Source organism: Saccopteryx leptura, chromosome 3, assembly GCF_036850995.1.
Source record: "Saccopteryx leptura isolate mSacLep1 chromosome 3, mSacLep1_pri_phased_curated, whole genome shotgun sequence".
In the NCBI taxonomy this organism is placed as follows: Eukaryota; Metazoa; Chordata; class Mammalia; order Chiroptera; family Emballonuridae; genus Saccopteryx; species Saccopteryx leptura.
This window is the reverse complement of record NC_089505.1, coordinates 6,914,506-6,929,733: the sequence shown is the minus strand read 5'-3', so window position 1 is coordinate 6,929,733 and position 15,228 is coordinate 6,914,506. Positions and strand designations below refer to the sequence as shown.

Below are 15,228 nucleotides of genomic sequence, written 5' to 3'. Positions count from 1 at the left end.
AGTGCCACAACATGACTGATGCTTCTCCTATCTCTTCCTTCCTGTCTCTCTTGCTTAAAAAAAAGAAAAGAAGGCCCAGACGTCAGAGAAATGGCGCTGTGAGGAGCGCGACCGACAAATCTCCCCAAAATTTCAACAAGTTCATCAACGAGAGACAGAAAAATCTATCCTTGGAGCGCCCGGGAGTTTCACACACTGAAGGCGAAGGTAGGATCGACCAAAAAATTGACTAAATATATAATCAACCCTTAAAGAAATAAGTCGGACAAAGGAACACTCTGCCTTCCTCACTGACCTGAGCAAAGGCTGCTTTCACTTGGAACTGAGAGTCGGGGGAGCTAGGGGTGTGGAGGAAGCTAACTGCGGCATGGACGTTCATTCAAGCCGAGTAAAGAGTGTGCCTGTGGTGAATCAGTCCACGCGAGCAAACACCCGCGTGCCACGAGCAGCAGCTGCCAGTGGCATGCGCGGGGGGTGGGGGGGTGGGGTGGGGGGGCGCCTCACCCAGCCATTCAAGCTAACAATCAAGCATCAGGGGAGGGGTGTGCGGGCAGCTTGCAGTCCTTTCTGCAGCAGATCAGCGGACCCAATCGCTGAAATTAGCTTAACCCACAGTCTGCTCACCTCCCAACTGACCTACGCAGCTCTAATTGACAAGATCTCTCTCAGTTCAGTGACCTAAGACAAGAGACGTGATATTTTTTAGTGCCTCTTGCTAAAGGGGTGGGGGCAACTTCTGATTGGCAGAGCTTTCATACTCAGGGATATACGCTAAAAAGAGGGACTTGGCAGATGTTAAGACCTCCTGTACTGCAGGCAGCGACTGGGGCATCTTCTTCCCAGCCAAAACAGGTTACAAAGTGTGGAAAGCCTGGGGAGAGTGCTCCCACAGAGTGCTAGGCGTGCTGAACAGGCCTGGAGGCTCATAGAAAGTCACCTTGAGAGCAATTGGCTCCCAGCCCCACCTGATTATGCTGGCGGCTCTGACTGCCAGAGCCTTACCCAGAGCCCTGCATTGAGTGGGGATAGAGTGGGGATTTCCCAGCTCTTTGAGCCTCTTACTCCCCAGGCAGAGGCAGCGGCAGCCTCAGAGCTGGATCATCAGGCTGCTAATTCAGGAAGGAGAGACTAGGAGAGAGGCTCTGGGAAAACGGACTCTCTCATTGTCAGAGCCTGCAAATGCTAACAAGCCTGGACTGCCAACGAGACTGAAATCTAATATATGACATTGCCGTAGAGTCTCATCAACTGCAAATCCCTACCTAAGCATGCCACAGGGGCAGAGCCTGGGGTACAGAGTCACTGACCAGGAAGAGGGAGAGAAAAGAAAAAGGAAGAAAAAGTTAACCTCTCAAAATCAAGAAAAATGCACAGACTTTATAACTTGTTCCACTATTTTTTTGTTTCTTTCATCTTCTTGCCTTTATTATTATTATTTCCATTTCCTCCACCTTGGTCCTTTTATTCTCTGCGAGTCTTATTCTGTCCTCTTCTTGAACTGCTCTACCCATAAGTGTTACATTTTATTTCTTTTCTTCTTCCTTACTCTCCATGAGGGTTACACTCCAAAACCCTTAACTCTCTCTCTCTCCCCCTCTTTTTTTTTTCTTTTTTCTTCTTTTCCTTTCCCCCTTTTTCTTATTTCTCCCTCTCTATTAGTTTCTTCTTTTCTCCTTTTACTATTCCTCTCATTCAATCCTCAATCACGAACAAATTATTTAATTTGGGACTCAAGTTTTTTTTGTGTGTGGCATTTTGGGTGCTTTTTACTTTGCTTTTTAACTCATTAGCATTCCTCCCAACCCAGGATCTCCATTCTATTTAGTTTTTGCTCCACTTAATACAATAATTTTTTTTTCCTTTTTCCTTCTTATCCCTCTCGTTATATCTCTTAGTCGACCATCACTTACAAGCAAATCATTTTATACCCAAATTTTTTCCTTTTTTGCATTTTGTGGGTCCCTACTTCCTTTTTTGCCCCTTGAACACTTCCCCCCAACTCAGGCCCTCCGTTATAGGCAGTTTTTGTTCCATTTAGCATAATATAATTCACAGTTCATCATGATATTTTCCTAAGGAGGAGGGGAGAGGAGAGGAAGAGAAGAAAGAAAAGGGGGGGGGGGGGAGAATAATAAATTATTGTTGGTTTTTTTATGTTTTTTTCTCCATTTTTTTTTTACTTTTTATTCTTTATTAATTCTCATTAGTGCTATCAACAAGACCACCCTCAGATGCCATTAAGAAAAAGGAAATTGAATATCATGGATACAAAAGATAGAGAAGTAGTACAGATCGATGTGGAAAAATCTATGGAGAAAAAATTTAATATATTGGAAACCTTGGAGCTAAATGACAGAGAATTTAAAATAGAAATCTTAAAAATATTCAGAGATATACAAGAAAACACAGAAAGGCAATTTAGGGAGCTCAGAAAACAACTCAATGAACACAAAGAATATATTACCAAGGAAATTGAAACTATAAAAACAAATCAAACAGAGATGAAAAACTCAATTCATGAACTGAAAAACGAGGTAACAAGCTTAGCTAACAGAACAGGCCAGATAGAAGGTAGGATTAGTGACATAGAAGACAAGCAACTTCAGACACAACAGAGAGAAGAAGAGAGAGACTCAAAAATTTAAAAAAATGAGAAAGCCCTACAGGAATTGTCTGACTCCATCAAAAAGAATAACATAAGAATAATAGGTATATCAGAGGGAGAAGAGAGAAAACGGAATGGAGAATATATTCAAACAAATAATAGACAAGAACTTCCCAAGCCTGTGGAAAAGAACTAAAGCCTCAAATTCAAGAAGCAAACAGAACACCGAGTTTTCTTAACCACAACAAACCTACTCCAAGGCACATCATAATGAAAATGGCACAAACCAATGGCAAAGAAAAAATTCTCAAAGCAGCCAGGGAAAAGAAGAATACAACATATAAAGGAAGACCTATTAGATTATCATCAGATTTCTCAGCAGAAACTCTACAAGCTAGAAGAGAGTGGACCCCAATATTTAAAGCCCTGAGAGGAACTTTCAGCCAAGAATACTATACCCATCAAAGCTATCCTTCAAATACGAAGGAGAAATAAAAACATTCACAAATATAGAAAAGATGAGGGAATTTATCATCAGAAAACTCCCACTCCAGGAAATACTAAAGGGGGTTTTCCAACCAGACTCAAAGAACAAAACAAAATAAAAACACAAGTAAAAGCTCCTCCAAGAACACAATAAAACCAAATTTAAACTGTGACAACAAAAGCAAAAAAAAAAAGCGGGGGGAGAGGACGGAGATTAACAGTAGCAAAGGACAATGAAGTGCAGAAACACTGATAAGATAGGGTACTACAATGAATATGGTAGGTACCCTTTTCATTACTTAATGGTAACCACCCTTGAAAAAACCACCACAGAAGCACATGACTTAAAAAAGGTAGCAACAGAGGAAAGAAGTATGGAATACAAACAAACAAAAACAAATGATAGAAAAACAAAAGAGAAGAATCAAGATACAAAACAAACAGAAAGCAATGTATAAAATGGCAATAGGGAACCCACAAGTGTCAATAATTACACTAAATGTAAATGGATTAAACTCGCCAATAAAAAGACACAGAGTAGCAGAATGGATTAAAAAAGAAAATCTGCCTAAGCAGTCGGTGGTGCAGTGGATTGAGCATTGGACTGGGATGCAGAAGGACCCAGGTTCGACACCCCGGGGTTGCCAGCTTGAGCGCGGGCTCATCTGGCTTTAGCAAAAAGCTCACTGGCATGGACCCAAGGTCACTGGCTCGAGCGGGGGTTACTCAGTCTGCTGAAGGCCCCACGATCATGGCACATATGAGAAAGCAATCAATGAACAACTATGGCGTCGCAAGGAAAAACTGATGATTGATGCTTCTCATCTCTCTCCGTTCCTGTCTGTCTGTCCCTATCTATCCCTTTCTCTGACTCTCTGTCGTTATAAAAAAATAAAAAAAAATTAAAAATTAAAAAAAAAAGAAGGCCCTGGCTGGTTGGCTCAGTGGTAGAGCATCGGCCTGGCGTGCAGAAGTCCCAGGTTCGATTCCCGGCCAGGGCACATAGGAGAAGCGCCCATCTGCTTCTCCACCCCTCCCCCTCTCCTTCCTCTCTGTCTCTCTCTTCCCTCCCGCAGCCGAGGCTCCATTGGAGCAAAGATGGCCCGGGCGCTGGGGATGGCTCCTTGGCCTCTGCCCCAGGCGCTGGAGTGGCTCTGGTCGCAACAGAGTGACGCCCCGGAGGGGCAGAGCATCGCCCCCTGGTGGGCGTGCCAGGTGGATCCCGGTCGGGCACATGCGGGAGTCTGTCTGACTGTCTCTCCCCATTTCCAGCTTCAGGAAAATACAAAAAAAAAAAAAAAGAAAGAAAGAAAATCTAACTGTATGCTGCCTATAAAAAACACATCTAAGCAGCAAGGATAAAAACAAATTCAAAGTGAAAGACTGGAAAACAATACTCCAAGCAAATAACATCCAAAAAAAAGCAGGTGTAGCAATACTTATATCTAATAATGTTGCCTACAAGACAGAAAAAGTACTCAGAGACAAAAATGGTCATTTCATAATGATTAAGGGGGCAATGAATCAAGAAGAAATAACAAACCTTAATATATATGCACCAAACCAAGGAGCACCAAAATATATAAGAAAGCTACTTATTGACCTAAAAACAAAAACCAAAAAAATACAATCATACTTGGAGACCTCAATACACCGCTGATGGCTCTAGATCGGTCATCCAAACAGAGAATCAATAAAAATATATTGGCTTTAAACGAAACACTAGAGCACCTGGATATGATAGACATCTACAGGACACTTCATCCCAAAGCGACAGAGTATACATTTTTCTCTAGTGTACATGGAACATTCTCAAGAATTGACCATATGTTGGGCCACAAAAAAAACACCAGCAAATTCGGAAAAACTGAAATTGTACCAAGCATATTTTCTGATCATAAAGCCTTGGAACTACAATTGAACTGCAAAGAAGAGGAAAAAACCCCCACAAAAATGTGGAAACTAAACAACATACTTTTAAAAAATGAGGTCAAAGAAGAAATAAGCGCAGAGATCAAAAGATATATACAGACAAATGAAAATGTCAATACGACATACATATCAGAATCTCTGGGATGCAGCAAAAGCAGTAATAAGAGGGAAGTTCATATCACTTCAGGCCTATATGAACAAACGAGAGCCCAAGTGAACCACTTAACTTCACACCTAAAGGAACTAGAAAAAGAAGAACAAAGACAACCCAAAACCAGCCGAAGAAAGGAAATAATAAAAATCAGAGCAGAAATAAATAAAATAGAGAACAGAAAAACTATAGAAAAAATTAATAAAACAAGGAGCTGGTTCTTTGAAAAGATCAACAAAATTGACAAACCCTTGGCAAGACTCACCAAGGAAAAAAGAAAAAAGACTCATATAAACAAAATCCAAAATGAAAGAGGAGAAATCACCACAGACATCATAGATATACAAATTATTGTAGAATACTACGAAAAACTATATGCCACCAAATGCAACAATCTAGAAGAAATGGATAAATTCCTAGAACAATACAACCTTCCTAGACTGAGTCATGAAGAAGCAGAAAGCCTAAATAGACCAATTAGCAGGGAGGAAATAGAAAAAACTATTAAAAACCTCCTCAAAAATAAAAGTCCAGGCCCAGACGATTGTACTAGTGAATTCTATCAAACATTCAAAGAAGACTTGGTTCCTATTCTACTCAAAGTCTTCCAAAAAATTGAAGAAGCAATACTTCCAAACACATTTTATGAGGCCAACATAACCCTCATACCGAAACCTGGCAAGGACAGCACAATAAAAGAAAACTACAGACCAATATCTCTAATGAATACAGATGCTAAAATACTAAACAAAGTACTGGCAAATCGAATACAAGAACATATTAAAAAAATAATACATCATGATGAAGTGGGATTCATCCCAGAATCTCAAGGATGGTTCAACATACGCAAAACGGTTAACGTAATACACCATATCAACAAAACAAAGAACAAAAACCACATGATCTTATCAATAGATGCAGAAAAGGCATTGGATAAAATACAGCACAACTTTATGTTTAAGACACTCAACAAAATGGGTATAGAAGGAAAATATCTCAACATGATAAAGGCCATATATGATTAACCATCAGCCAACAACATATTAAATGGCATAAAACTGAGGACTTTCCACCTTAAATCAGGAACAAGACAGGGTTGTCCACTCTCTCCACTCTTATTTAACATGGTGCTAGAAGTTCTGGCCAGAGCAATCAGACAAGAGAAAGAATTAAAAGGCATTCCTATCAGAAAAGAAGAAGTAAAGGTATCACTTTTTGCAGATGATATGATCCTATACATCGAAAACCCCAAAGACTCCACAAAAAGATTACTAGAAACAATAAATCAATACAGTAAGGTCGCAGTATACAAAATTAACATACAAAAGTCCATAGCCTTACTACATGCCAACAATGAAATATTAGAAAACGAACTCAAAAAAATAATCCCCTTCACGATTGCAACAAAAAAAATAAAATACCTACGAATAAAAATAAAAAAGAATGTAGGCCCTGGCCAGTTGGCTCAGCGGTAGAGCGTCGGCCTAGCGTGCGGAGGACCCGGGTTCGATTCCCAGCCAGGGCACACAGGAGAAGCGCCCATTTGCTTCTCCACCCCTCTGCCGCGCTTTCCTCTCTGTCTCTCTCTTCCCCTCCCGCAGCCAAGGCTCCATTGGAGCAAAGATGGCCCGGGCACTGGGGATGGCTCTGTGGCCTCTGCCCCAGGCGCTAGAGTGGCTCTGGTCGCAACATGGCGACGCCCAGGATGGGCAGAGCGTCGCCCCATGGTGGGCGTGCCGGGTGGATCCTGGTCGGGCGCATGCGGGAGTCTGTCTGACTGTCTCTCCCTGTTTCCAGCTTCAGAAAAATGAAAAAAAAAAAAAAAAAACAAAAAAAACCTGGCCTTGCCCAGTCAAGGCACATATGGGAGTTGAAGCTTCCTGCTCCTCCCCCCTTCTCTCTCTCTCTCTCTCTCTCTCTCTCTCTCTCTCCCTCCCCTCTAAAATGAATAAATAAACAAAAATTAAAGAAATTAAAAAAAAAAAAAAAGAATGTAAAGGACTTATATAACAAAAGCTACAAAGCATTGTTAAAGGAAATAGAAAAAGATACAATGAGATGGAAAAATATTCCTTGTTCTTGGCTAGGAAGAATAAATAAAATGGCCATATTACCCAAAGCGATTTATAAATTTAATGCAATTCCCATCAAAATTCCTATGACATTTTTTAAAGAAATGGAACAAAAAATCATCAGGTTTATATGGAACTATAAAAAAACCCTGAATAGCCAAAGCAATCCTAAGGAAAAAGACTGAAGCTGGGGGTATTACAATACTTGACTTCAAACTATATTATAGGGCCACAACAATCAAAACAGCATGGTATTGGCAGAAAAATAGACACTCAGACCAATGGAAGAGAATAGAAAGTCCAGAAATAAAACCACATATATATGGTCAAATAATTTTCGATAAAGGGGCCAACAACACACAATGGAGAAAAGAAAGCCTCTTCAACAAATGGTGCTGGGAAAACTGGAAAGCCACATGCAAAAGAATGAAACTCAACTACAGCTTGTCCCCTTGTACAAAAATTAATTCAAAATGGATCAGACCTAAATATAAGATCTGAAACAATAAAGTACATAGAAGAAGACATAGGTACTAAACTCATAGACCTGGGTTTTAAAGAGCATTTTATGAATTTGACTCCAAAGGCAAGAGAAGTGAAGGCAAAGATAAATGAATGGGACTACATCAGAATAAAAAGTTTTTGCTCAGCAAGAGAAACTGACAACAAAATAAACTGACAGCCAACTAAATGGGAAATGATATTTTCAAACAACAGCTCAGATAAGGGCCTAATATTCAAAATATACAAAGAACTCATAAAACTCAACAACAAACAAACAAACAATCCAATAAAAAAAATGGGAAGAGGACATGAACAGACACTTCTCCCAGGAAGAAATACAAATGGCCAACAGATATATGAAAAGATGCTCATCTTCATTAGTTAGTAGAGAAATGCAAATCAAAACTGCAATGAGATACTACCTCACACCTGTTAGATTAGCTATTATTAACAAGACAAGTAATAGCAAATGTTGGAGAGGCTGTGGAGAAAAAGGAACCCTCATTCACTTTTGGTGGGAATGTTAAGTAGTACAACCATTATGGAAGAAAGTATGGTGGTTCCTCAAAAAACTGAAAATAGAACTACCTTATGACCCAGCAATCCCTCTACTGGGTATATACCCCCAAAACTCAGAAACATTGATATGTAAAGACACATGGAGTCCTATGTTCATTGCAGCATTGTTCACAATGGCCAAGACATGGATAAAACCAAAAAGCCCTTCAATAGAAGACTGGATAAAGAAGATGTGGCACATATACACTATGGAATACTACTCAGCCATAAGAAATGATGACATCGGATCATTTACAACAAAATGGTGGGATCTTGACAACATTATATGGAGTGAAATAAGTAAATCATAAAAAACCAAGAACTACATGATTCCATACATTGGTGGGACATAAAAATGAGACTAAGAGACATGGACGGAGTGTGGTGGTTACGGGGGGGGGGGGGGGGGTCGGGAGGGAAGAAGAGGCACAAATAAAACTAGATAGAGGGTGATGGAGGACAATCTGACTTTGGGTGATGGGTACGCAACATAATTGAATGACAAGATAACCTGGACATGTTTTCTTTGAATATATGTACGCTGATTTATTGATGTCACTCCATTAACATTAATAAAAATTTATTTATAAAAAAAAAAAGGAAAAAATTCACACCTGAAATTTCTGCATGGAGGGATCCAGTTTTCATTAGATTTTCAAATAGGTGCAAGTACCCTCCACCAGAAAAGCCACACCCTTTACTGCTTCTGCCACTTTATTTGGCAGAAAGCATAAACTAAAAATGTAAAAGATATTTATGTCAAACTGTCTTGCCAGCGTGATGGCAGAAAGAACAGGAGAGGACACACTGTACACTGTGCCCCAGGACAGGCATGATTCCACAGCATCTGTCACTCACTTCTATAAAAATACTGGCTAAAAAACTGCCAGTTACATTGATTTAAAAGACTCAGACTAAGGTTTTGAAAGGTCTGTCTTTCTTTATGCCATATATAAATATGAATTAAAAATGAATGACACACATACATATACAAACAAGAACTATGAGAAGAAACCCCTTATGACTCCACGTAGGCAAAAACTTCTTACACAGGACACAGAAGCATGAACCCTGAAGCCACACTACTACAGAGACTAGAAAAAAAATGAAGAATGTCTATTCTCCAAAAGGCACCATCAGGAAAATTATAAAGTAAGTAAGCCACAGACAGGGAGACAACACCTGCAGGACATATGTCTCCAGGAAGACATTTATCCAGAGCAGTAGTCCCCAGATCTGAACTTTCACTTCCTGTGGTTTCAGTTCTCCACAATCAACCATGGTCTGAAATTATTCAATGAAAAGTTTCAGAAATAAACAGTTCCTCACTTAAACTGTGCGCAGTTCTGAAAGGTGTGATGGAATCTCGCCTTACATTCCATCCCACAAAGGACGGGACTCATCCCTTTGCCCGGTGTTTCCAGGCCGTATGGGGGATATTTTGAGAGAAAGAGACCACGATAATAAGTTTTCTTACAGCATTATTTTATAATCATTCTACTTTATGTTAGTTGTTGTTAATCTCATCCTGTGCCTCATGGATCGATTACGCTGTATCACAGGTTTGTTGTTTTTTTTTTGTTTGTTTGTTTGTTTTACAGAGGCAGAGATAGACAGGGACAGACAGACAGGAACGGAGAGAGATGAGAAGCATCAATCATCAGTTTCTCGTTGCGCGTTGCGACTTCTTAGTTGTTCATTGATTGCTTTCTCACATGTGCCTTGACCATGGGCCTTCAGCAGACCAAGTAACCCCCTGCTGGAGCCAGCAACCTTGGGTCCAAGCTGGTGAGCTCTTTGCTCAAGCCAGATGAGCCCACGCTCAAGCTGGCGACCTCGGGGTCTCGAACCTGGGTCCTTCCACATCCCAGTCCAACGCTCTATCCACTGCGCCACCACCTGGTCAGGCTGTATCACAGGTTTGTGTGTACAGTGTATACACAGGGTTCAGTGCTATCTGTGGTTTCACCCACTGGGGCGTCTTGGACCATGTTCCTTATGAGAAGAGGCAATGACTGGACATACAGACCAACTACAATTCAATAAAAGATGAACAAATAAACCAATAAAAATGTGCGGAACATTTTATAAAGAAGATATACAAATGGCTACTAAGCACTTGACAAACTGCTTAACATGTTAAGTCATCAGAGAAATACAAATTAAAAACACAAACAGGCCCTGGCCGGTTGGTTCAGCTGTAGAGCGACGGCCCAGTGTGTGGAAGTCCTGGGTCTGATTCCTGGCCAGGGCACACAGGAGAAGCGACCATCTGCTTATCCACCCTTGCCCCTCTCCTTCCTCTCTCTCTCTTCTCCTCCCGCAGCCGAGGCTCCATTGGAGCAAAGTTGGCCTGGGTGCTGAGGATGGCTCCATGGCCTCCGCCTCAGGTGCTAGAATGGCTCTGGTTACAATGGAACAACAGCCCAGATGGGCAGAGCATTGCCTCCTGGTGGGCATGCCAGGTGGATCCCGGTTGCGCGCATGCGGGAGTCTTTCACCTCCCTGCTTCACTTCAGAAAAATACAAACAAAACAAAACCACAAAGAAATACTACTCAGCAACCACTAGAACTGTTAAAGGTAAAAACTACTCAGTGTTGGTAAGGATTTGGAGCAAACAGAACTCTCATATGCTGCTGGCAGGGCTTTTGTATAAAGTTAAACAAACACCCTATGACCTGGCAACCCCATGCCTAAGTTGGTAATTTACCAAGAAGAAAAGAGCAAGGGATATACAGAGCTTGTACACAGTGTTCACAGCACCTTTTTTCATGAAAACATCCCTAATGGCAGCAAATGAAAAAGAATAAAATACGTGCTACAATGAAGTACTACTTGGCAATAAGAAAGGATTTGCAATATACTGTATAAACATGTGCAAAGAAGACAAGACACAAAAAACTGATGATTCTATTTGAACGAAATCCTAGACTAGGCAAAACTACCTGTAACTCTGGATCGCAGGTGGGTAGTTAGTTCTCTGGAGTGGGAGAGTAACTACAAAGGCAGGAAGGCATTTTTTAGGTAATTAGAAAGTTCTATACCTTATATAGGGGTATATAATTATCAAAACATACACTTAAAATGGGTGTTTTTATTGTTTATAAATTATACTTCAACAGAGGTTATTTAAAACTTTAGAAAATAGTTATTTGGAACCTTAAACATAACAGGGAAAAGACGAAACTAGAAAATAATTTGGTAAGAATCACTTTCAAAATCAAAGACCATATTATCACCTGGAACACCATCATAAATGTTTATCAAAAAGTCTTTACAGACAAGTACATATTTTAGCTTCCAAATGAATTCCCCAAATTACACACAATCATGCCTATTTAAAGCTTAAGTAAGTAGACCTTCTCAACAAAATACGGGAGGTTTAGCCCTGGCTCTCTGTTCAGTGGTAGAGCATTGGCCCAGCATGTGTATGTCTCAAGCTTGATTCTTAGGCGAAGCAACCATCTGCTTCTCTACTCTCTGTACTTCCCTCTCCCTTCCCTCCTCCCTCCACATCCTGCAGCCATGGCTCAGTTAGAGCAAGTTGGCCCCAGGTGCTAAGGATGGCTCTACAGCAGGGGTCCCCAAACTACGGCCCCGCGGGCCTCATGTGGCTCCCTGAGGCCATTTATCCGGCCCCTGCTGCACTTCCGGAAGGGACACCTCTTTCATTGGTGGTCAGTGAGAGGAGCATAGTTCCCATTGAAATACTGGTCAGTTTGTTGATTTAAACAAACTTGTTCTTTATTTTAAATATTGTATTTGTTCCCATTTTGTTTTTTTACTTTAAAATAAGATATGTGCAGTGTGCATAGGGATTTGTTCATAGTTTTTTTTATAGTCCGGCCCTCCAACGGTCTGAGGGACAGTGAACTGGCCCCCTGTGTAAAAAGTTTGGGGACCCCTGCTCTACAGCCTCACCTCAAGAGGCTAAAATAGCTTGGTTGTCATGCAACAGGGCAACCCATAGGGGGCTTGACCCGTGGATCCTGGTTGGGGTGCATGCATGCGTTTGTCTTTCTGCCTCCCTGCCTCTCACTTAATAAAAAAGAAAAAAAAGGGAGGCTTAAAAAACAAACAAATCAATTTTCTACAACAGATGCTCTGTTACCTGAGGGGACGCCAGGCCCTGAGCGTAGGGTGGCAGGCTGTTGTTCTGATCCATGACGATCACTTTCTTCTGGGCAAATCAACAGCCTTTGCCCTGGAGCTGCCTCAGCACCCAGTCTTCTCTGGGCGCATCCCCAGCACAACTTCTTGGCAACTTCCTCAGCTCCCTGGGTTATCTTCACATCAAGAAAATGATGCTGCTCTGAAAGTCTGAAGTTTAATGTGAGAATACAGATAAGATATACACTCTTATAAACCAGAGTCATGGTCACACACACACACGGAAAAGTGAAGCTATTATGGAATACACTTCCTTTATCTATAATGCTGACATCTTCTTCTTTCCACGTTTCCTGTGGCTGCATGAAAAATCGCCAGCAGGAAAAATTGTTTTGTTATATGCTTAATTTAAAAAAAAAATTTAATTTGTTGATTTCAGCAAGACAGGAAGGGGGGGGAAGAGAGAAAGAAAAAGAGAATAAGAGAGAGAGACAAGAATATCAATCTTTTCCTGTATGTGCCGTGACTGGGGATTGAACCAGCAACCTCTGCGCTTTGGGACAATGCTCCAACCAACTGAGCTATCCAGTCAGAGTGCTATGCTTAATTTAAATACTCATACTGTTCAAAATTAAGGTATCATAACCAGCGCTGAAAACTTCTGAGGCCCTGGCAGGTTGGTTCAGTGCATAGAGCATGCTCAGCATGCCGGCACACAGGAGAAGCAACTATTTGCTTCCTTTCCCTTCTCTCTCTCCGTTCTCTCTCTTTCCCTCTCGCAGCCAGTGGCTCAAATGGCTTGAGTGTCGGCCCCGTCACTGAGGGTAGCTCAAGCTGGTCAGAGCATTGGCCCCAGATGAGAGCTGCCCAGTTTGTCTATCTCCCCGCCTCTCATTTAAAAATAAAATAAAAATAAAATAAAGAACAAAAACAAAACTTTTGGGGAAAAAACACCCTGAGAAAATAAATTCCTAAGCAAACTTCATTTTAAATAGAAATATTTATTATACACTACATATTATACCAACTTCAGGTTCTTAAATTTTCTAACCAGTTTTACACGTTCAAAGTCTTGGGCATTAAATTCAATAAAGATTTAATTGGATCCAATACACTTTAGTGTGATCATTGACTGAGCGACTACTTCTATTACACTGTGATAGACGCTGTGCAGACACCACGTTTTTATGTACAAACTTGACCTCCTTAGAGAACACAAACACAAAGTGTGCCTGTACCTGGCTTTTCTTAAATTACTATTTCTTTCTGGCCTAAACACTTGGAAGTAACTTTTAGATAAAAAGAGCCCGTGGCTCTGCTCAAGGATCTTGTGTTCCCTTCAGTCCGATGGGTCGTGTTGCTAGGGAGCCGACTGGATCAGGTAGGGTCAGTGAGAAACACATCCCACACAGCACCTAGTTGTCACACAGGGTGACCGTGTGCCGTTATCATGAGATTTCAGTGTAAACCTATCACCTACCGGGACGTTCTCACTGCCCAGCAGGTCTCGGTTACAAATTAAAGTCACCAACCACACGCGCTTCCAGCATGTGCTGCTGCAGCGCCAACACCGATATTTCCTGCGTGAACCAAGAGTCCGACCATCACTTTGAGGACGAAGGGACACAAGGACTCTATCTCCTAACACTCGCTTCTGAAAGGCCAAAAATGAAAACGAGCGCCCTGGTTCAGAAAGTGTCCGAGATACGCGAAAAGTTACTTAGAACCACAGAAGTGCTGCCAGTACAAAAAACGAAGAGGAGGGACGGCAGCAGGACAGGAAGACCAGGCCCCGGGCGCGCGGCCCGCCCCGGCCAGCCCCCCGGCCGGGCCGGCTGCCAGCCGCACGGAGCCGGGCGGGTGCGGCCGGTACGGCGGGCAGCGGCGGCTCTCGCTCGCGAAGCACGTTCCCGCGCGGCCTGCGCGCCCACCCGGTCCTCCCGCCCGGCATCGCCGCAGGGGTCGCCTCCACACCCCTCAGACAGGAGAAAGTGCTACAGCGGCTGTTACCTGGAGACACCGCCGACAACAATACCCACCCGCGAAAACCAAGTCAAACGGCAGGCGACCCAGGCAACCGCCACGGCGACCCTTCCTGACCCCTTTTGAATGCCTGGCGCGCGTTTATAACGTCACTTCCGCCAGTGCTACGCTTGGCTTCAGCGAGCGGTCCACGCCCAGCGCGGCCAGCGAAAAGATGGGCATCCGTCACTTCCGGCCTCTCGGTGGATAACTAGTTTACTAGCGTGCTGGGCGGGGCAGCTACCTGGGCAGACTGTTTTCTGATTGGTCGTTGCTGGAAGTTGCAAGATGTTAACTTCCAAGCTGACCAGTAGGACCTCAATTTTTTCGTTCGTTAAAAAAATTTTTTTTAAACTATAAAATATAATATTCATATAAGGAAGTGAATACACACGTACAGATAACAAGTGGTCTTAAATCAAGCAGCTGAGTCCGGCCCTCCCTGATCGCTGTGTCCTAAATTCTGTAGTGCGCATGCGGACACGAGACCCACCCCAGCGGACGCCGGTCAGTGTTCCTTGCTGTGACAAGTCCCTGAGTTGATGGGCAATCGCTCATTTCCTGTTTGGGGCTATTGGGAAGAATGCTCCGTGAACATTCTTGCACAAGCCGTACGGTGACGTGCACACCTGGGAGCTGAGCTGGGGGGGGCCTCAGGTTTGCACCTCCTCAACCATGTCAATTCCCTTTCCAAACACGCCTGCGCCCGCGGACACTCCGATGGACGATTCGACTCTCAGTGTCCTCACACTGTTGCAGATCATTTTACCGGGTCAGGCTTTACAA

The 15,228-nt window shown here is 42.5% G+C and overlaps 1 protein-coding gene across 2 annotated transcripts in view; it reads right to left on the bottom strand.

Moving 5' to 3' along the window:
- Positions 1 to 14,551, bottom strand: part of TBP (TATA-box binding protein) — a 26,196-nt gene extending 11,645 nt beyond the window's left edge. Inside the window, exons 1-2 of one of the 2 annotated variants that reach the window (XM_066372830.1) lie at positions 14,460 to 14,551; positions 12,422 to 12,630 (exon numbers count right to left, since the gene is read on the bottom strand). In XM_066372830.1, coding sequence (XP_066228927.1) covers positions 12,422 to 12,475 — 54 coding nt within the window. In that variant the 5' untranslated portion in view covers positions 12,476 to 12,630; positions 14,460 to 14,551. Of the gene's footprint in view, positions 1 to 12,421; positions 12,631 to 14,430 lie in introns of both variants that reach the window. The other variant, XM_066372831.1, reaches the window with a different exon arrangement.
- Between the last annotated feature and the right edge of the window lie 677 nt (positions 14,552 to 15,228).